Source organism: Seriola aureovittata, chromosome 15, assembly GCF_021018895.1.
Source record: "Seriola aureovittata isolate HTS-2021-v1 ecotype China chromosome 15, ASM2101889v1, whole genome shotgun sequence".
NCBI lineage: Eukaryota > Metazoa > Chordata > Actinopteri > Carangiformes > Carangidae > Seriola > Seriola aureovittata.
In genome coordinates this window covers 4,207,070-4,227,736 of record NC_079378.1, presented here as the reverse complement: position 1 = coordinate 4,227,736, position 20,667 = coordinate 4,207,070, and the positions used below count along the sequence as shown (strand labels likewise).

At 42.7% G+C, this 20,667-nt stretch overlaps 1 protein-coding gene across 3 annotated transcripts in view; it reads left to right on the top strand.

The window, feature by feature from the left end:
- The window catches only part of gria4b (glutamate receptor, ionotropic, AMPA 4b), a 106,644-nt gene extending 86,351 nt beyond the window's left edge, over nucleotides 1–20,293 (top strand). The window contains exons 12-16 of one of the 3 annotated variants that reach the window (XM_056397624.1): nucleotides 8,800–8,998; nucleotides 9,916–10,163; nucleotides 13,694–13,808; nucleotides 15,549–15,686; nucleotides 18,267–20,293. In XM_056397624.1, the coding sequence (XP_056253599.1) occupies nucleotides 8,800–8,998; nucleotides 9,916–10,163; nucleotides 13,694–13,808; nucleotides 15,549–15,686; nucleotides 18,267–18,431 (865 nt within the window). In that variant the 3' untranslated portion in view covers nucleotides 18,432–20,293. Of the gene's footprint in view, nucleotides 1–8,799; nucleotides 8,999–9,915; nucleotides 10,164–12,830; nucleotides 12,988–13,693; nucleotides 13,809–15,548; nucleotides 15,687–18,266 lie in introns of all 3 variants that reach the window. The other 2 variants (XM_056397623.1, XM_056397622.1) reach the window with 2 other exon arrangements.
- Nucleotides 20,294–20,667: the final 374 nt, after the last annotated feature.

Sequence of the window (20,667 nt, the reverse complement as noted above, 5' to 3'; positions counted from 1 at the left end):
GAACTTCATCGGACTGATTGTGTATTATTTAAGTTAAAGTTACTGCATAGTGTTTTGTATAGTTGCATGTGGTTCAGAAGCATAATATAAAGGTCTTAACTATCAGGTACCATGTTCTGTGTTGTTAGTGACTGTCTCATGTGTTGCACCACAGTGTCTGATGCTGTGTATACCTGTACGTGCACAGTGGCATCACACTCGTTATGTTGTGCGTTTGTTAGAGAGAGAGAGAGAGACTGTCTCTGCTAGTATTGATTTTTTTGTCTCTCTCTCTCTCTCTCTTCTCCAGCCATATTGTTATTCACTGTCTGACTTGCATACACTGTGTTGTCTGCTTGTAAGGGAATTAGGGTTGTCTCGGTGTCCGTCAGCTTCGGCAGTTGTGTCCTCGCACTTGTACGTCTGTGTGTTTGAGCTCCAGTTACATGACTGGCGACCGTGGTTCCGTGAACCCGCTGTCTGCGCCATAGTACGAATACCTGTGAGATTCATTAAGAACACAGTGTCAAGTTGTTGTCTTTCACCGTCTCTCTGTGACTTCTCTTCCCTTTTGTCCAAATTACGAGACCCAAACCAAGCGTCCCTCTTTGGGGCTTCGGACCAGCGGACTCATGTCCACTAAAGCGTCATGTACTTTGGTATAAGGGAGGAGAATTGGGGCTTGTACAGTTTATTGTGTGGCTATGTTTCTCTCCAGTCTTTTGTTTTTGCAATCAAAGATCAGGCTTCGTGTCCATCATCACACAGTGACTTTCTCTGAACCTATGGACTGATAAAGCCTGTTATTCTTAATGGCTTCTCATTGTCTTCAAAGCCTCTCTGCGCTGTTCGAATGGCTTTGTCAAGCTTAAAGTTCCAGCACATGGATTGTTTGGGTTATTCTGAGATACTGGCTCCTATAGTTATTTTAAGTCTTTGATATAATACTTACTTTTATCTGCTTTAAGCCCTTATGGATCTTATAATGTAATAGAGTTGGTAAGATTTTAGAAGATGAAAGGAGGACCAAACCAGCCTGTATCTTTCAGCCTCCCCCACACCAGAGGAGAACAGAGAAACACACAAGATGGAGGATCCTGAGGTACATTCGAAATTATAGCCCGGCCTCACGTAAGCAACCTATAGAGGAGAATGTAGTGGCCCTGTGACTGTAATTAAGCGCACTCATTTAAGGAGTACGCTCGCTTTGTTCACATGTGTGCAGACCACCCCACCCCCACCCACCACCCACCACCATAACCATCTCCGCCTGTGCACCGCAGATAAGGACTTGAGAGCCGCACAACAATGTGTCGGCATCAGAATGAAAAGTCTACATTTCAACCCTCTCTGTCTCTGGCTGTGGTCCCCGCTGCATTCCACCTGTCACCGCTAATCCCATGGGCCTCTCCCAGTCCATCAGCGCGGAGCCCCGGAGCTCAGGAGCGCTTCCACTCCAGTTTAGCCTGACAGGGCAACATGCAAATCCCTTCACACAGGGGAGATTAGGCGGCACGGAGGGAGTGACAAGGGCAGAGGTGAATGGGACGAATTTGGCGCGAGAGAGCAGCGGTGCTCGCTCGTGGGTTACAGTCGGGAGGTGGCCGGACGCCGGAAGCTCAGTTTGCCTCCGGCACAGTCTCTGAAACCTCTGATGTTTCTACATGTTCGTCCACCACAAAACAATTACATAAGAATACAACTACAAATGAATTCAGGTGTTTGTCGTTTGAGAGAGTTTAGGAGAAGTTTTGGTTTAGGTTTCACATCATTTAAGTTTTGATTGAGAATATCCCTGACCTCCACTCAAAACAACATAATCAGTATATCATCCCCCTCTTAACCATCTTAACTGCACGACTTGTTGTAAATTGCTTATTTGAACCCGATAAATGCCACAGATTGCCCCAAAAAATAACTTTAAAAAAAGAAAAAACGGGCACATGTGCACAGCTACAACAAGCTAGCAAGGTTAAACCATAAACAGGACGGCCTCCAGCATTTTATTGAAAAACAATCCGGTTGTAGAACAAGATTATCCAGTGCATTTTATTTTTCAAAATAAATAAATTAATAAATAAGATGAACCAGCTGAAGTCACAGTAGTAAAAAAAGGCCGTCCACCGGGTAAATCAGGCATCAGCAAAGACAGATGGATTCCTTACTAACTAAAGTTGTCAGTAACTCAGTTCTCTATAGGTTCATCACAAGTGGCCTCTTTCATGTCGTCATCATCTGACACATTTTGACTATGTGAGAACAAGCCAACACTCATGGGTCCAAGTCAAAGACAATTATGTCCATCCAGCTTCCTGATCTTCTCCGTGTGATCCTGTCCTCTTGGAGAAATGTGATTCTCCCACGTTTCATCATGTGGATCTCTTTTCTTTTTTTAATTTTTGACTCATTTCATGACACAGCTCCAACAGGAAAGGCAGAGGTTGAAACAGCACAGAACGTCTTCCTCTCTCTCTCTCTCTCTCTTAATAAGGGTTAATACCCCCTTCTGCTCCCTCAAGGCAACCCATAATAATTAATTCAGTGATTAATATCCCGGTCTCCGATGGTAATGTCTCCGTGGAAACAGGAGAAGAGGGGAGCTTAAATGAAATGGTGACATGATAGTCTTTTTAATTGACTACAAATCCCAGACGAACAGAACTTAAGTTATTCTGGTGTTTTCTCCCGAGACTGCAGGACGTCGCATCACAAGTCAGAAAACATCAACAGAAATGTGCAGACAGCCGCCTGACGCTCACGCAGGTGTAATCGGTCATGGCTGTACCAGGTGTCCTCAGTCACTTCCGTCTCATTGCCTCAGATGGATTATCTTTGTCTCTTCCGCTGAGTCATAGATGCCACATCTCTGGCGAGCTAATGAGAATGCTGTGATTGGCTTGATTAGTCCTGATTAGCTCAGAGTGCGCGCATACTGATGGCAAATTTCCTGATGGCTGCAGATGAAGCGTAACTTTTAATTTCGGTGGTAAATTTAGGCCAACAAAAGCTGCGTTTGAAAAGGAGAGATGACTTTCAAGTGGCCTATCTGCAAGATTCCCATTATTCTATTAATTCAATGCCAATTAGCTTTGTTATCCAGCTGACACACTGCTGTTCTGCTGCATCGCTTATTGCTTATGTCAGCAGGGCTTGTCCTTCCTCACACTCGGTTGATTTGTCGCACTGTTCTTGCAGATTATGGGCACCGCTAGAGGCTCCGGCGGCGTCTGTGTACAGTAGTGGTCTATAGCTTCAAAGTCAAGCGCCAACTTAATGTTTCCTGCTTTGATATCGTGGGAGTAAGTGCTTAATGAGGTGGCTTTCATCAAAAACATCTCCAGTTCCCACTGAAACATTTATTTGTGTAGCCTTTATGAAAACACATTTAGAGCCTGTGATCCCTTAATGCTTCGAGTGCTTGTACGAGTTTTTGTTTGGAGTTTAACTAAAGTACGGTTTCAGTTCAGTAGCTTTTAGAGGCCTGAAGAGGTAAACCTACAGTCTTTTTTCTGTAGCATAATGTTATTTTTTCCAATTTCCTACTGTGGTGATCATTTTTAAAACCCTTTGGTTTATCTCTTTACCCACAGTGAACATTGTGCTGAAATGAAAATTTGACAAGATTAACAAGATAAACAAAGCACACGCTGCTTGTGTCATGACTCCTGATGGACATGTGGACCACAGCGCTCATTAGGTGCTGCTGTGTAGTTGTCCGTGAGTGGCGTGCAGTCAAGGACGAGGAGACTGAACAAAACTCCCCATGTGCAGCCGATATAAGCGGTCAGCTGCTGGTTGGTCGCAGGAACAACTAAAGTGAATAACAACCAGGTGACAACCAAGTGAACCAAGTATATTTCACTATCGAGTTCAATGGGAAAGTGTCGTATTTCACATTAAAAGCTTTCCAGAGCCTCGAAGATAAGCTCCCCATTTTCTGGTAGGCTTTTAATGTGAAAAATCAGCAGGAAGTGCTGTTTTGCTGTCCGTAGCTTAACGGCGATCAAAAGAGACACAAAATAATGTGGAATAATTAGTGAAAGAAAACGGTGTGAGCAGCAGAGTAGTGAGTATGATGGTTGTGTTGATGGATTAAATCGTCTGTAAATGAACATTACACTGAAATTCCAATGCGAGCTACTGCAGCTCAGGTAATTCTGCCCCAGCCGTTGAGTTTTACCGTCACTCCTTCGTCTCTGCTTCTTTATTTGAAAGTTTGCAGTAATGCACATATTTTCCGATCTTATAGCAGGGCTGCATCTGAGCCGAGGAGGGAGGCTGATGACAGGACACGGACACAGAGGTAGAGAAAGGGATCTGCAGTGACAGTTTGTCTGCTATGAATAAGTCAAATAGTGTGGTCGCCCCCAGGTGCCGCCCTGGGAGCAGACTAGCACCTCCTCATTTATTTAGGCTCTGCTCAAGGTCAGAGCTGTCTGTCCCTCTCTCCACATCTTTCACTCCATCACCTCCTCCACTTCGCTTTTTCTCCTCTGCCACCATTTCTCTTCTCTCTCTGTCCCACAAACATTCCTCAAATCCCCTGGAAAACCCACACACACACACACACACACACACACACACACACACGTACTCTGCACCAAATCATCTCTGACAGCAGCTTTTTATTTCTGCGTATTTTTTTTTTTTTTCTCTTTTCACATCAAAGGAAATAAGAAAGAAGGGAAGCAGGGAATGTGAGCTGTGCGCTTTTAAAGTTTGTTACCTCACATCACAGTGCGTCAGATGGTTTTCCGAATGGTCAATGATACTAACGTGAACCTTATTATATTTAATCCTGAGATGAGATTTTCTCCACTTTCATCTTCAGGCTTTTTTTTGTCCTTGAAATTTCATTTAAGCTCCCGAAGCTTATTTTCCCCTTTTTAAATGCCTCTTTTATTCAGATTGAGAAAAATAAACATTATTCCTCAGTGTGTCTCACATACACAGTATACGGACTGTAATATTCCATATGCTGCTTGTTCCAATGGGTCTTTGAAGCTACGGTATAAGACGCATGCACTGTGTGAAATATTCAAACCTGAGCCACCTTCTTTTTTTTCTGGCTGCACAGTTGCATCAGATGGAAACTTTTGGTGTCTGGTGCATCCTTTTTTCTTTTCTTTTTTTTTTAACACATTTTCCCATAATTCAGCTTGTCACGTTGGTAAACTCAGACCATAAAGTTCAGTTTTTGGTTGGGCTGTGTGGAAAACATGCTTGATTTTCTTTTCTTTTTTTTTTGTTGGTAAATTTAATAGATTAAATTGATAAACTACATGTTGAGATTTCAGTGTGGCTCAGTTGAGTTCAGTTCTTGTGGAGGTTAATTAAATAAATAGCTGCAGATCAAACATGCCACCTAGCCAACATGCACACCACGCCAGCCATTTTCCATTTCTCCTGCCCCATTTAATAAACACAAATTAATTTAACATGAGCAAGTTAACCAGTAGGGCAGAAGTGCTGACTAATTGCTGTATAATTACTGAGATTATTCATGTTTTTTTTGTTTTTTCTACATTTAGTATTCTTTATACCCTGAGGCTTCATGGACTGCTGCAGTGAATCCCATTCCCCCAAAACACTGGAGCCAATTTCTGTTTTGTTTCCACTTTATTTCTTCTAATACTTTCCCCGGCTGGTTTTCTTGTTTCCTCCACTTGTGGGAAAACTCAGCTCATACATCATTACAGTCAAGTCCTGCAGTGAAACATTTTCGATTTTCTTCCTCTTTTTTCTTTTTCTTTTTTCTTTTTAGCAGAGTTTTATATTGTGCAGAAACACTGGTAAGGACCACACTTGGATGAGCACATATATTAGTAAAAATGCAAATGATGATTCAACAGTCCTCAGACTTAAAAACATTTACTGACCTTAACCTCTCCAGAACTTTTCTCCTTAAAGTTCATTTTTGAGGATTTTCTAACTATTAAGTTGCACTATACTTATAAAACTTCTGCATATATATAATGAGTCAGTGCATTTTACTGCAAAGTGTCTGTAAAATGATGATAGTTTTTGGGCATAAAACAACGAAAGCTGCTAACTGTTTTCCTCCAGACCCTCAGGGTGGTTTCAGATTCACTGTGTGGCAGTTATTAATTGATTGGTAATACTGCACGGACCACTGAAGTACAAAGTAAAGGCTAATTCTTGTAATATTCAGTTTATTGTCCTCAAATTCTAGAAAAACCATCAATGAACTGGTCTCAGCATCAAGAGTTGTGTGTGTATCCAGAGCCTGACAGAGCTCGTTCCTTTCTGCTCAAACTATTAAAAAATACATCAATCAGCCTCATGCGCACTGTAGTTTATTTTGAGTCAATTCCTCATACACCGTCCCGCTGCTGTAAATACTCACTACAGCCACTGTTTTATTACATAACTTTGAAGCCCTGGATTAAAGACTTTATTATCTCAGTTTATATTGGACTTACGTGCTGCATGTTCCTCAATAAATCCGTGCTTAATCAAGCTACAGCAAACGTATTTCTAATCACTAACTAATACCTACACAAGGCAGAGACAGTTGGGAGATCAGTAGGTGCCCACAGCTCATTTTTATATGGGGGCAATTGAAAATGTATTTATTTATTTATTTATTTAACTTTATTTTATGATGCTGCCATGAAATTTAACGGAAGCAAACTCAAGTATTCATAAATCTACAAAATACAGATAAAGATTTCCTCCCGACCCACAGGAGCGGGCTGAAGCCACACATTATTGAATCCTCCCTTCAAACAAAGAGGCAACAGACACAATTTTCACCCTGAAATTAGTAAAATAATCTCAATTATTAATCTAAAATAAATCTCAAATAAATGACATCACACATCCAATCAGCGGTGGATGAAATTCAACCATATTTACTACCTAGAAGTCAAATGATTAACCCGCAGTGAGTCTCCCTTCCTGTATTGTTATTATGCCATGTGGAATCCATTAGCGTTGCACGTTGCCATCATCAATTCAAGGTTAATAAAGAAAGAAAAACACACTGGAGATATTGATGTGGTCTGAAAATTACACAAACTCCTACTGCTAAGCCTATCTCACCCCCCACTCACCCACCCACCCTCCCTCCCTCCCTCCCTCCCCCCATCCCCTCTGTTTACTGCAGGCTCATCAAGACACAGCAGTGTGTCACTGTGGATCAGAGTCAGTGGTATCAGCCAGGAAACACACAGCTCAGAGGGGTTGGAAGGATGGCAAAGAGACACTCCTCCTCTGGTCCCATTATTACACTCCCCACAATCCACTGCTGCTCCCATAGAAAAAGGAAAGAAAAAAAAAAGACTGAAAGGGAAAGATGCAGACGGTCTGATAGAGAGACAGAAGGGATTTCGGCAGGTAGGAAAAGGAAATAAGCCAGGCAAAGAGGAGAGAGGGGATGGGCCCCATCCTCGCATCTTATCGTGCACACCCCTCCACCTCTTTAGTCATTATTTTACAGTTAAATTCTCTGTGCTCAAAAGCCACAGAAATACTCTCAATCGTCTCAAGGAGAGGGAAAATGGAGTGCAGGGAGAGAAAGAGAGGGAAGTCATTTGTATTCAAATCCAGAGCTAATACGTCAAGTAAGTCTATTTCATGGGCAAAGCTCGCTGTGTGTGTGGAGGAGACATGCACTACTGCAGCTCCTCTCTATTGGAAGTTGCCTCAGCCGCCACAGGCACTTTCATCAGCACAGACCGAGAAAACAAAGGTTTCCTCAGCGATTCTTTGGTTAGGGTGACGGGTTCTGTGTAAGAACTGTGCTGGCAGAACCCTGTGATTTGTTAAAATGCAGAAGAAGTACGCTAAATGTTTCTTCAAAAATGTTCTGCAGAGGTGCAGGTAATCACGGTTCCTTCAGGTGTCTGAGCGCTGGGGCTGCATCATATGTGGAGTCGATTGAGAGGAAGGATGCTACTGCCCTTTTCCGTAAACCGTGCACATGCATTGCACATTACAGGACACTGAGAACAGAGTACCCTGTGTGTATTTGGAACAATGGAGTACGGCCAGATTGCAATGAGACACTGGAAATACCAGCCAGGAAAACACTGACTGTTGCAGATGCCTCTCTGCTCCCCTCCACACATCCCCATCTCTCTCTCTCTCTCTCTCTCTGTCTCTCTCTCCATCTGACAAGGAGGCCTGAGGGTTTTGTATCCTCTGCTGTTTGATTTGCACCGAGGGGAGATCTTGTTTGTTCTCCTCAATGCAGCATTTATGGTTTAAGATTCTCCTCACGACCTTCCGCTGCTCCTGAGCAGCGAGCTATCTGTCTCCCCCGAGCGAACAAACAAGAAAAGAACAGTGCCCTCGCTACGCCGGCCGCGGGGACCTGCAGCTCTTTTCATCCAACCAATAAACAAAAAGAGAGAAGGGGTAGGGGGGTTGGCAAGAATGGGACAGAAGTGGTGTACCTTTTTCTGTAGCTTAGCTGGTCAACACAAGCATGTAGGATTTTTTTTATTTTTTATGAGGCAATCTGCACTAATGAAGGGTAAATAAAGCTCTGCTGGGGTTGAGTGTTGTCAGAGCTCCACCTTGTGGTGGCAGATCAGCATTTGTGGACAGCCTCTCCATGCTTTACTCAGTCACTTTCCATTCTGTCTACTTTTTCCAACACTGACTGTTTTCTCTGTTTTTGTCTTTACCCCACTCTCCTCTCCTCTTTTTCCTAATTTGACCTTGTACACAACCCCAATGACCATTTTCCTCTACTTTCTGGCACTTCCTTCCTTTTGGTTCCTTCCCTTTCCTTTACTCGTCCGTCCTCTACATTCTCCTCTCCCTTCCACCTCCCTCCTCCCCCTCTCCAAGATCGTTATCGGGACGAATCGTGGGAGGAGTGTGGTGGTTCTTTACTCTCATCATCATCTCGTCCTACACGGCTAACCTGGCTGCCTTCCTCACTGTGGAGAGGATGGTCTCCCCCATCGAGAGCGCGGAGGACCTGGCCAAGCAGACCGACATCGCCTACGGCACTTTGGACTCTGGCTCGACCAAAGAGTTCTTCAGGGTGAGTGGGTGTTGCTGGGGTTAATGTTCTACTCTCAGAACAGGTAGGGGGAAGACACAGGTATGACCTGGTTTCAGGTCTGTGCAGAACTCTACCCCCTGCAGACTTGAAAGGTGGTAAGTTCTTTGAAATTCTGTGGGCAGCTTGAATTCATGTCAGTTAGTTTCACATCACATCACCACCCTCCACCTGTATACACATATACATATATATATATATATATATATATATACATATATATATATACACTCGTACATTAGGTTCTCTAGAATACAGTAGAAAATGGGGGAGTGGATCCAGCTGCAGGAGTGGTTTGATAAGTTTCTGTGAATATTTCTTTCCACCATTTGAATCCAATATAACCGAGATGAATTCAAACTGACCATTCGCTCTTCTTCTTTGCGGAGGAGCAAGATACAAACTTTTAACAGCCACCTTTCAAGCCTATAGGGCGCAAGTGTTTGTTTCTTACTCAAAAGGTTTTGGGTGGAGTATCTGGGTCCGTTCACCCAAATTGCATTTACATTGCCCAGGTTTCTGTTTTATAAGGGTGGAGACATTTCAGATACTGATATGGCAAAACCTGGACAAATAAAACCAAAAGTATCTTCATGGCTAGATACCCTAAGGGGTATGTGAGAAAACTTGTTTGTGTAATTTGGGTGAACTTTACCCTTTAAGATCTAGAATACCCAACATGTAGAAGTTCAGCTACCCCACCAGACAAGGTAAGTTATAGAGACAGTTAATATACATATAATTGCTCATATTGTTCCTTGGCTTTGGTAAGACCATGGTAAAATGAACTGATGCTCCATGTTGTCTCTACCTGGTGTTGTATGCGGATATGCTTTTTCCCCCTCATCTCTCACACCACATCTACTTTTGAACCTCCAACCCCCTTCAAAACCCCACAGCGTTCAAAGATCGCCGTCTACGAGAAGATGTGGGGATACATGAAGTCGGCCGAGCCCACAGTCTTCACCAAGACCACGGCCGAGGGCGTGGCTCGGGTCCGCAAGTCCAAAGGGAAATACGCCTTCCTCTTGGAGTCCACTATGAATGAGTACACAGAGCAGCGCAAGCCGTGCGACACAATGAAAGTGGGAGGCAACTTGGACTCCAAAGGCTACGGAGTAGCCACACCCAAGGGTTCACAGTTAAGGTGGGTGGAATAGTGTAACAATATGTTCTACGTGTTGTTATGGTATTCCACCTTCCCTGGTGTGCCGCCTTTTCTATCTCTATCTGTCTCCACTTACTGCTTGGTGTGGGCGGGTGGGGCATTTTACTTGTTTTGTTGTAGGGCAGAAGTAGTGGCTTTGTTTTTTTTGTTTTTGACATCCGTGTTTGTTGCATGCATGTGGGGGTCACTGTGTTGACGCAGGGGTGGTTTTTATTTCATTTGTTGTTTCTTTACAGCTCTACACACCAGGTAAATCTTTGTGCTTGTGCTTGCTGTTTGAGCAAAGATGTTGGAATGGCATGCTCGAGGCGCTGGTAAAATTAACTCCTCTGAAAATGTCTTATTTAGGAAAAAAAAGGAAAAGAAAAAGCAGTTTGAGATCATCTGCATTTTTATATACAAATGTAATTAGTTTGTGATATTTACCTAATGCTACTCCAGCTTTCCTTCACAGTTGACTGGTTCTTTCTTTTCAACCAAGTGACTGAAGTAGTGTTTTGGGAGCCATCTGAACGCTCAGCCCTGGGTAACTCTGCCAGACTCTGTCACTGCCTCCCGCACATAGTGGAATTTACAGACCTGCCAGAGAATACAGTGTCATTACTGTGGGGAGCTGCACTTTCAGTCCGCGCACTCATCGATCAAAGCCTGCCGGCAAGGTCTCACTGAAGGGAATGGATAAATATACCAAAGGCCAAAACTGCACAGATGTGCGTATGTATGTGCAGTCCGGTAGATAACAGCTCCATGATCGCTTGAACTTTCTTTTCTTCCTGCACAACACTGTTGCTCATCACATAGCAACTGCGCTGTAGCATTGATTATTTGTAATTAGAGAATGCATTGGAAGCAATAGACAAACATTAATGCTTTTTTTTTCCTTTGTAAATAGGTACCAGGAAAGTAATTTGTTCCAAAAGCAGCCAACTCCTCACAGCCACTTAATCAACCCCTGTTAGTTGTTTTCTGTAAATTCCTCTGCACATGCCGAGCCTGAAGTCGAGCAGAGCAGCTACTGGTTTGTTTTGCAGCCAAGCTGGTGCCAGTTTTCAGCCACTGCTTTGACCAGGAAGAGTCCCTGACAGATCACGGTAGTCCCTTCCTCCGGGCCTCCATCTTGTTGTATTTTGGGGATTATCATCTTCTGTCAGTCACTTGTCCAGATATCAGCGAGGAAACACACCAGCGAGGAAACACCACGAGAAGGCAGCGCGGTTGGTCAAGGCTGTTGTTTTTCACATGGCTCCGCAAAACAACATCATCGGCTTAAACTGAAATATCAGCTGTGTTGCTTTGTGTCTCTGATCCATCTCCATTACTGACTGTTCTTTTTTTTATTATTATTATTTTTCATAATGATACAAATAAATTAAAAGGATCAAAATGCACGCTGAGGCAAATCTCTCTCTCTCCACTATCGTCAGACATCACTACAGCAGCCTTCAAAAGAACCCATGAAATTATGATGCACACGTATTTTAAACAGCTTTTCATAGACATTTTATGCAAGTCAATCATGATTTTCCAGAACAGCTTAACGCTCAGAAATCCTGTGAGCTTTGAATTGGCTGACATACATACACTATATACATGTGTAAACCAGGTCCAAATTATTTGGAGGTGTCTGTTTTTTAAAGCGCTGGCTGAGGTCGGTATTTTGGGACTGACGGTGCTGATTGCCAACATTTAATATTTAAATTGCTCACTTTTTATGCCAAAAGAAGTAAAAAACGTTTATTTAATTAATTAAGTATTCAGCCCATTTTTTAAATCCCTTTTAGGATACAAAAATATTCAGTTATAATTTAATAAATGCCACATTAAAATAAATTCAACGTATTGTCTTCCTATAAAAACGCGTAGTAATTTGACCAGCTGGTGGCGTTAGAGGTAAATGTATCTACATTCACCAAAGTCAGTCGGATTCATTGTCTAGAAACCATTTGTTGTAGATTTAGCTGATCCATCAGGTTGTCTTTTCACTGCCTCCTCTGGGGACTGCGAGTGGCGAAGCAATTCACTTAATATTTGCTGACATTGCCTTTTTTTTATAGAGCCACGCCGCTAGTGTAGCTGAATAAATCTGAAAAATAAACATGATCTATGAAGCAGAAATACATTTTTCTTCTTCTTCTTTCCTATCTTGCAACCAGCTTGGATCTCACTTCCAAGTTGGGAAGCACCGTTTTAAACGAACGGCACTTATTTAAATCAAAATCTGCACAATATTTGCAGTGGTGGATCCATAACTGTGTATTTCCTCGGTTAAAGTAACAAATGTCGCTTGCAGAATTTATCAGCTCCAGCTAGCTATCTAGTATAAGCTAATGCTAACACTAAAACCATGCGAGATGAGATGTTTTAACACTGTAGACAACACTAACTGACATTAAGTATTGACCCTTAACAACAGGCAAACACTTGTGTAAACTTATTAACATGTATAACACTAATGTTATATGAGATGACTTGTACTCAGGACCGCACATGAAAGGAGAGAGGTTTGTGTTCAGTGTGTATTTGGGTCCTGGGATGGGATGTAACAGTTTAGAGCATTAATGCACTTTTCCACCCTTGTCCCTCTCTTACTGCTACTCCTCCCTTCCCTCCCCCCCCTTCTCTTCCTTTCCCTCCCAAATTGGACAGCATACTCACCCCTCTCACCAAATATGTTTTATCGTTTTCAAGAAGTGCAGTTAACCTGGCAGTGTTAAAACTCAATGAGCAAGGCCTGTTGGACAAATTGAAAAACAAGTGGTGGTACGACAAAGGAGAGTGTGGCAGCGGAGGCGGTGGCGAGAAGGTTAGCCACTATGTCGCTATGCCCATGTGACCTTAATGCGGGTAACAGAGAAATGTGTTTTGCTGGTAACAGGGGCATCTGCCGGGACGATGCTCGTGACGGGACGCAGCTGGATAGAAAAATGGCGTGTTTTTTCTTTTTAAATCCTGAGAGGAGAGCGAGTACTGTCGAAGCAAAAATATTTGCTGTGCTGCTCATGTAGCGATGGTAGTGACTGAAAGATGATCTGAAAGTTTGGCCTTCGGCGTCATTAGTGCCTATTTGAAATAAACATGATAGCAGTGCCAGCTTGGGTGCTTAGGTCTACTGCTGAGCAGGAAGTGCATCCTCTGAGCCAATAGTTCTGGGTCGACAGTACTAGCCTTCGTTCTTGTTGAAATAAAGGTCCCGGCAGTATGTGCCTGTTCCAGAAAAGCGATGCAGCCGGGGGCCCCATGCATATATGTCTGTTAGCTCTGCCCTTTCCCCTTAACATCTCCCAATAAACCCAAACCCACCCCCCACCCCAGAAAACAACTATCTTGACCAATGAGCAAAGAGACATGTAGCATAAGTGGGGCCCCTTCCCGGCTTCGTCACTTTGTGAAGAGTACTGAGTTGCTCTTGTTGGGCTTCTTCTGATTGAATAACATAAAATAACATGTCCTATGATGTTATTTATGTTATTTTCCCCACCCCACCCTTCCCCGTCCCCCGTGATTTGAAGAACGCCTGTAAACCTTGCCGTATTGAAACTGAGTGAAGCAGGAGTCTTAGACAAACTGAAAAACAAATGGTGGTACGATAAAGGGGAGTGTGGACCCAAGGACTCGGGAAGTAAGGTCAGTCTCCACCAGCCCGGGAGCCTCCCCTCCTCTCTTTGTCTCTATGCACACTTCTATAACGCTGGCAGTACTGTTCTGTTATTACAGCAGGCTGGCTGATATGACGCACACACATAATACTCTGAGAAAGAGCGAGTGAGAGACATGCAGGTAGAGACTTAAGGCGTAGCCTGAGGGATACAGCATGACAGAAACAAGGCATGGCGCAGCGCTAACAGTTTTACAGCAGCTAAGCTATGTGTTGCAACTGCAGATGAAGGCTCACACTCACACTGGTTGTCACCTCAGATGGTCCCAGGGCATGTTCATACGTTACTGTATGTCACACTAGATGTCAGTTTTTACTGTATGCCTCGAGCTGTAGCAGCGCACTGACTGAAGACTGATACACTGTCGATGCACTGGAGCATGGAGAGAGAGCTGCCACATTTTTTAAACACAGCAGCATGTACCGTCCACATCAGTCATGTCCTCTTAATCAGATCCTTAAGCACAGGACACACACGCTATCACCTGCAAATGAGACTAAGCATGACAGACAGTCGTTTGTGTCGAGGTAATAAGTTGAATGCCCCTCGAGGATGTAGGTGATCTATCGGAGGGAGATAAATGGCGGGGAGGAGCAAGAGCCAGAGCTCAGAGAGATCATCCGCATACATTTAAATAAAAGGAGGTTAAAAGGTGAATGTCAGAAGTGAGAGGCAGAGCAGTCTGTCGAAATATGGAGGAGAATTAAAGGGCCAGTTCCTCCAAAATAAAAAAAAAAACCCACGTTTCTTCATTTACCTTTGGTTGTAACTACCTGTGCAGACAGTTTTAATTACCTGCTTTAAATGTCAGCCGCTGCGTCTCTTCTTTAAGGAACAGTGTCAGTGTGGCTTTGGGTAATGAAGTAACACAGAATACGCTTTTCGGCACATCGTTTCATTAGCACCATTTCTGAAAAAAGTTTAGGAGAAAAAAAAACACACACAAAAATGAAGGAGGCAAAACGAGGCCAAAGCTTGTTTATTATTTTTGCTGCATTTTCATACTTTTTTCTACTTCCACTGTAGCACAACGATTCACCACGTATTCATCTCACAGTGTGACGTGTCTCAAATTGATATTGTTAAGTATTTTTTTTAGACCTGTCTCTCACCGTCAGACACTAAATCAGCTTGTATAGTTGTGGTGTCATTAGAAGGAAGCGCAGTCTGCTTAGTGGATTATTCACAGTAAGTGGGACATTGTTTCTGGACCACAGATGTAATTACCTCCATTACTGGTGCATATTGCAAAACCTGGGTAAATAAAACCAAAACTGTCTGCATGTCTAGCTGCACTGGGCTGAAGTGGGAAACTTTGCTTTTTTGTAGTTTATTTGAACTGACCCTTTAATACGGAGCGGTAACTGATTTCTTTCTGAAAGACTCTACGCAGGATAAGAAGATAGCAGGAGATTGTTTTTTATTAGCATGGCTTCATACAGCTGTGCACCAGTAGAGAGGTTACAGTTAGAGTAGTGAAAAGTGAAGTGCTGTGTGACTGTGATCAGTTGTGTGTGTGTGTGTGTGTGTGTGTGTGTGTGTTTGTGTGTGTGCGTGTGCATGCATGATGTGAAGTTGATGTGAACTTTTTCCATATTGACCTGTGTTATTTGTGTGTAAATGTTTAGTGATTGTCTGCACTTTACTGCTGCCTCTGCTAAAACTAGCGTTGACTTATTGTGTTTGTTCCTCTCCACGTCGGCTACAGGACAAGTCGTCCCAGGCCCTCAGCCTGAGCAACGTGGCGGGGGTCTTCTACATCCTCGTCGGGGGCCTGGGCCTGGCCATGCTGGTGGCCCTCATCGAATTCTGCTACAAGTCACGCAACGAGGCCAAGAGAATGAAGGTGGAGACCCAGTCCCAGTCACAGTCCCAAAACCCTCAATACCACCACCTCCCCCACCACTGCTACCCCTGCCAGACAGACAGTCCCCGCCACAGCCCCGAGCCTAGCCAGAGCCAAAGCCAGAGTCCGAGGCCCAGCCCCAGCATCCACAACTTAGCCGAGTTTAGCGAGGTTTTCAATGGGTATGGCAGCGATGGGGAAGCTGATAACATGTAGTTGGGGTTTTCGTAGAAGGTCCGCCCAAGCCTTTGCCCCCCCCCCCCTCACTAACTCCCTGCACAGAGACTGTAAGTGAAACCTATCATATCCCTGTGCTAGCTTTGCCATGCTGAGTGACTGTCGTGACCAGTGGCAAAATGCTTCCCACTTCTCTGTCTTATCTGCTCACTCTGTGGTCATGTGACGTCCTGGTCTTCGTTTCGAGCTTTTTTTCTCAATGTGACAGGAAGCAATGAGTCATCCTCAGACAAAGACGTCGCCTCTACTGCTTCGCAGCTTGTGTGGCTGCAGACGTTGGCCCTCATTTATCAAGCGGGCATACTGTGTGACCCGCTTTCCTGCCAAAATCAAAAATGTATTACTCACTCTGAACTCAGTGGTGAGATAATATTCATGTCTGACGTTCACATAAATTAAATAATGTTGGAAATGAATAATAAATGCCATGATTGATCACCCATATCAAAATTTGCAATTTGATTATAAATTGTAATGTTTTTGAGTCAGTGAGTGTAAAATGTGCGAATGCAAAAGCAGGTTTTACGCAGATTAAGACAGCTGTGGTAGTTCAATTGGCATAGAAATCATAAGAATACATTTCTCATCTTAAAAGCACATTTGTCCAAGTGGAATTTATTTATTAAATCCAGATGCTGCTCTGTATTTGACAAAAGCTGTGGTTCTTTTCCACTGGACTCATAACTGTATTAACAGGTAGGAAAGACATGTTAAATGAGGACCAATGTCTTACTTGTACACACACGTCTACCCTTGTGAGGACATTTCATCAAACTGCAGAACATTCGTCCATCCAGTGTCTAGTCTTACCCTCTCGAATCTTGTTTTCTCATCAAAAGTTCTGTGTAACCTTGTGAGGGCCTGAACACACACACAAACACACACATGCACACACACACACACACACACACACACACACACACACACACACACACACACACACACACACACACACACACACGTAGACCTGAATAGTACATGCTGTAGTTCAGGGGCATTATTGTCTCATGTCTGTCAGTTACAGCAGACCACTAATGTACAACCACAGAACAAATTTAATGAGAAAGCAGCCCGAGCACACAGGAAGCCCCTGTATCACAAAGCCATATTTAAACACTATACATTGTTGTAAGGCCAGAGTAAATGTAACTGATGCATCCCCCGAGCTGAACTGATATTATTGATGCGAGCTGTTCTCTGCGGATATTTCCCCCAGGTCCTTGACCACTAGACTTTCAGATATCTTTTCTCACTCGGTGTATATCTGTCCAGCGTGGTTATGTGTCCCCCATCAGCACTTCAGCACGAACTCTTCATTAGCTTGACTGTTGCTTAGTCAGCTTCCCTGTCCCACTGCCTGCAACTATCACTCACTGTGTAGTAATTCTGTCGCTAATGGATTTACATGTAGTATGGGGCTGGCTTGATACTGTAGTGAATGGCTATGAAAGGTGTTTTCTGACTCTGCGGTTGCTACACTGCTGTATACATATATATATATATATATCTATATATTTAAATGTACAATTGTATTTTATTGTGAGACTTTTCTTGCTGTTTTTATATGAAGCAGATTGGAGTTTTAGTTCCACTTAAGTTTCTTGGAGACAGAAGTAATGTGTTCAAACAAGCTAGTAATCACAAAATGCTGGTCAAAACAGAAATATATTATACTTATATTTGTAAGTTTAGTTAGTCTAACTAATATAACTACATAATACAGCCAGATTACATTTTTTTGTCTTTTTTACTGGGCTGCAGCCATTAGCAAACACAGCTGCCCTGTGGCTAGTATTAGCCCCCAAACAACCAAATTAGTGTGAAGTCCGCACATTATATTTATTTTTGATTTAACAAAACTATGTTTTACTACAACTTTATTTTTGTAGAACCTCAGGTTTGTTTGAAAAGTGGTCTGAACCTGACATCTTTTCTTTTAGCAATGTCTCCAGGTTCCCTGACTCAGCAATTTTATTCATGAGTTCTGTGTTATCATAAGTGACAGAAATTATGGTCAGAGCTTTATATATTTGCAGCAATGGTAACATTAAAAGGAAAGTACTAAATTGTCTGTTGGGCAGTGCTTGGGTGTTAGGATCCCAGAAAAGTAGTTGTTCTAGGATGTTGGTGATGATGATTCTGGATAATTGGTCTCTTTCAGAAACAGGTTCTGCCTAATTACTTCCTATATAGGAATCTTTGTAATGTATCTTGATTAAGGATAATGTCGAAACACATTTAGCATGAACACATCCTAAAACTCCAATCTGCAAATGTACATTTTTCTTTTTCTCACTTTCACCTGCTCCAAACACAAACCTGTCTTTTCATTTTTCTCCTCAGCTAACATTTACTGAAGCCATGAGGAACAAGGCCCGTCTGTCCATCACGGGCAGCGTTGGGGAGAACGGACGGGTGCTGACGCCCGACTGTCCCAAGGCCGTTCACACCGGGCCTCCCCTCCGCCAGAGCTCCGGCCTCGCCCTGGTCTCCTCTGAGCTCCCGTGAAAACCAAAAACCTCTCAAGTGCCTTATTCCAATAACAACAGAAACAAACATTAATCGCACCGCCCACGCAACAACCAGAAACTCACCACAAAGAAACAGGATTCACACACAACGGGTCACCTCCAGTGGGCGAGACGGGACCGCCAGAGGAGCAAACAACAAATCCCACCGTTGGAGGTTAAGACTTGTTGTGGGCTCGATGATTTCACTCTGAAGTTTTTTGTTTTGTTTTTTTACAGTGTGGCCACATGGAAGCTTTTCTTTTTGAGTCAAAGGGTCATGGGAATCCACTGGAGCCGCTCACCCTTTACAACTCCAGTGACGGAAGAGGAACAGCGGGGTAGAAAATGAAAAATATCATGATATATGATAAAGATGAAGACCAGAAAACTGTAAACTTGAAACTCAAAACTGTGCTTTTTTTGTTTTGTTTTTTTTGGATTGCTGTGAATTGGCAAAAACTGAACCACAATCAAGATTGTTTTCAAACTGAACAGTATTTGCTACACAGACATGAAACAGCATTCAAGAGACAACAATCTCACTAGATATCAACAAGTGACACTGGAGGAATTGTAGCCCAGTGGCGTGAAGATGTGACAAAAAAAAATATTTGTATTCATAATAACAAAAATGAAATCTATTGATATTGAATATATGAGCAAACATAGAAAGCTGTGAAAATAAGTAAATATGTATATTCCATGAAAAACAAGATGAAAAATCTAGCTGTACATAGGGACGACTGTGTAACATGCTTGCTTTTTAAACAGATGTACATAGCAGATACTGTAGTGGACAGACAGACAGTTGTTTTTTGTAAATCATCTTTAAAGATTTTATTCGTCGCAATAATGAAAAAGATGATGCTGATGCCACTTGAAGGAGGAGACATGTGGAAGGCAGTGTTAAAATTTGTTACATGTTGAATACATAACTGTATTATATAGGAACATTCAAACTCTTAAATGTGAAGAGGTATCAACTGCCCAAATATTCTGATACCTGTTGCATAACAAATTAATAAATATATTCAACAATGAATGTTAACTAGCTCCACCCCCAATCCTTAAACCACAACCCTCACTGTGCAGACCTACACCCAGAGAGTTGCTCACGAGTAGAGCTTTATAAATCAAGTTTCTGCAGTCAGAATATAACTATTTTTTTCATTCTTTGATCTATTTTTTGTACTGAGAAATTAAAAAGAAACTGTCTGTCTCCTGGTTTTAAATTTCGACAGTCAAGTACTATCTGGGTAGATCTTTTAGACCATTACATGTGTGGAGACATGAGTCGAGAGACGACGATGATGATGATTGGGGGGGGTTGAAAAATGTTATTTCTCATTTCTCACTATATGTTTATTTGAAGTGTCTATAATATTTCCAGTAAGACGTCAAACCTGAGCTGATGAAGCCACTGTTTGTATGTTGAACAATGAGTTAGAGCCCTTCCTTATTGAAAACACTGTGGATCCTCCGGGGAGGCTGGACACACTGTAGCAGAAATGTATTTGCTCCGGTCTCACTGACAGAAGTGTCCTCTTCAGTGTCTCTTTTGGGAAACAGACGGACAATCTGCAATAGGACACAAGACGCCGCATCTTCAGCAACACCAGCCGACGATGGTGCTGGTTCAAATGTATCGTTTATTCCCAGTTCTCATCCAGTTCGTTCCCTCACACGTAGCGGCTGGTCAGGGAAGTCTGCAGCAGAGAAAACCAGCTGATATATTTCAGGTCATGCTTTTTCGTCCTGCCATCCGTCTTTAGAGCTGAAGTGTAATATGGCGTCTTATTTTGGTTCAATTGTACAACTTTATTTTGATCTTTTTTAAGTAAAAACAAATTTCAAATTGCATTGTGCAGTGTCATTATTTGACATACAGAGACATATGTTTGATGTTTGACTTTGAGGATATTTATGGTCTTCAGAGGATGATTTTAGATTTTGGTGACCCTTGACTGAGACTTGAATTAGCAGGTAACGTCTCCAGGGTTCAAGACTTCCAAGAGCAACCAAAAGCCTCAGAATTTCTGTGTTACCATTAGTTTGTAGCAAGTTAATCAAGTGTAACTTTCTTTGGCAATATGGGAATATGCACACAATATCATCTGACCTTCAAGGAATAGCTCAACATTTTGATAAATATGCTTTCCTACAGGAAGTGATTAATGGCCAGGAAGTTGTCCGGCACAAAATCTCATGTAAAACTATGAATCACTGTTTTAACA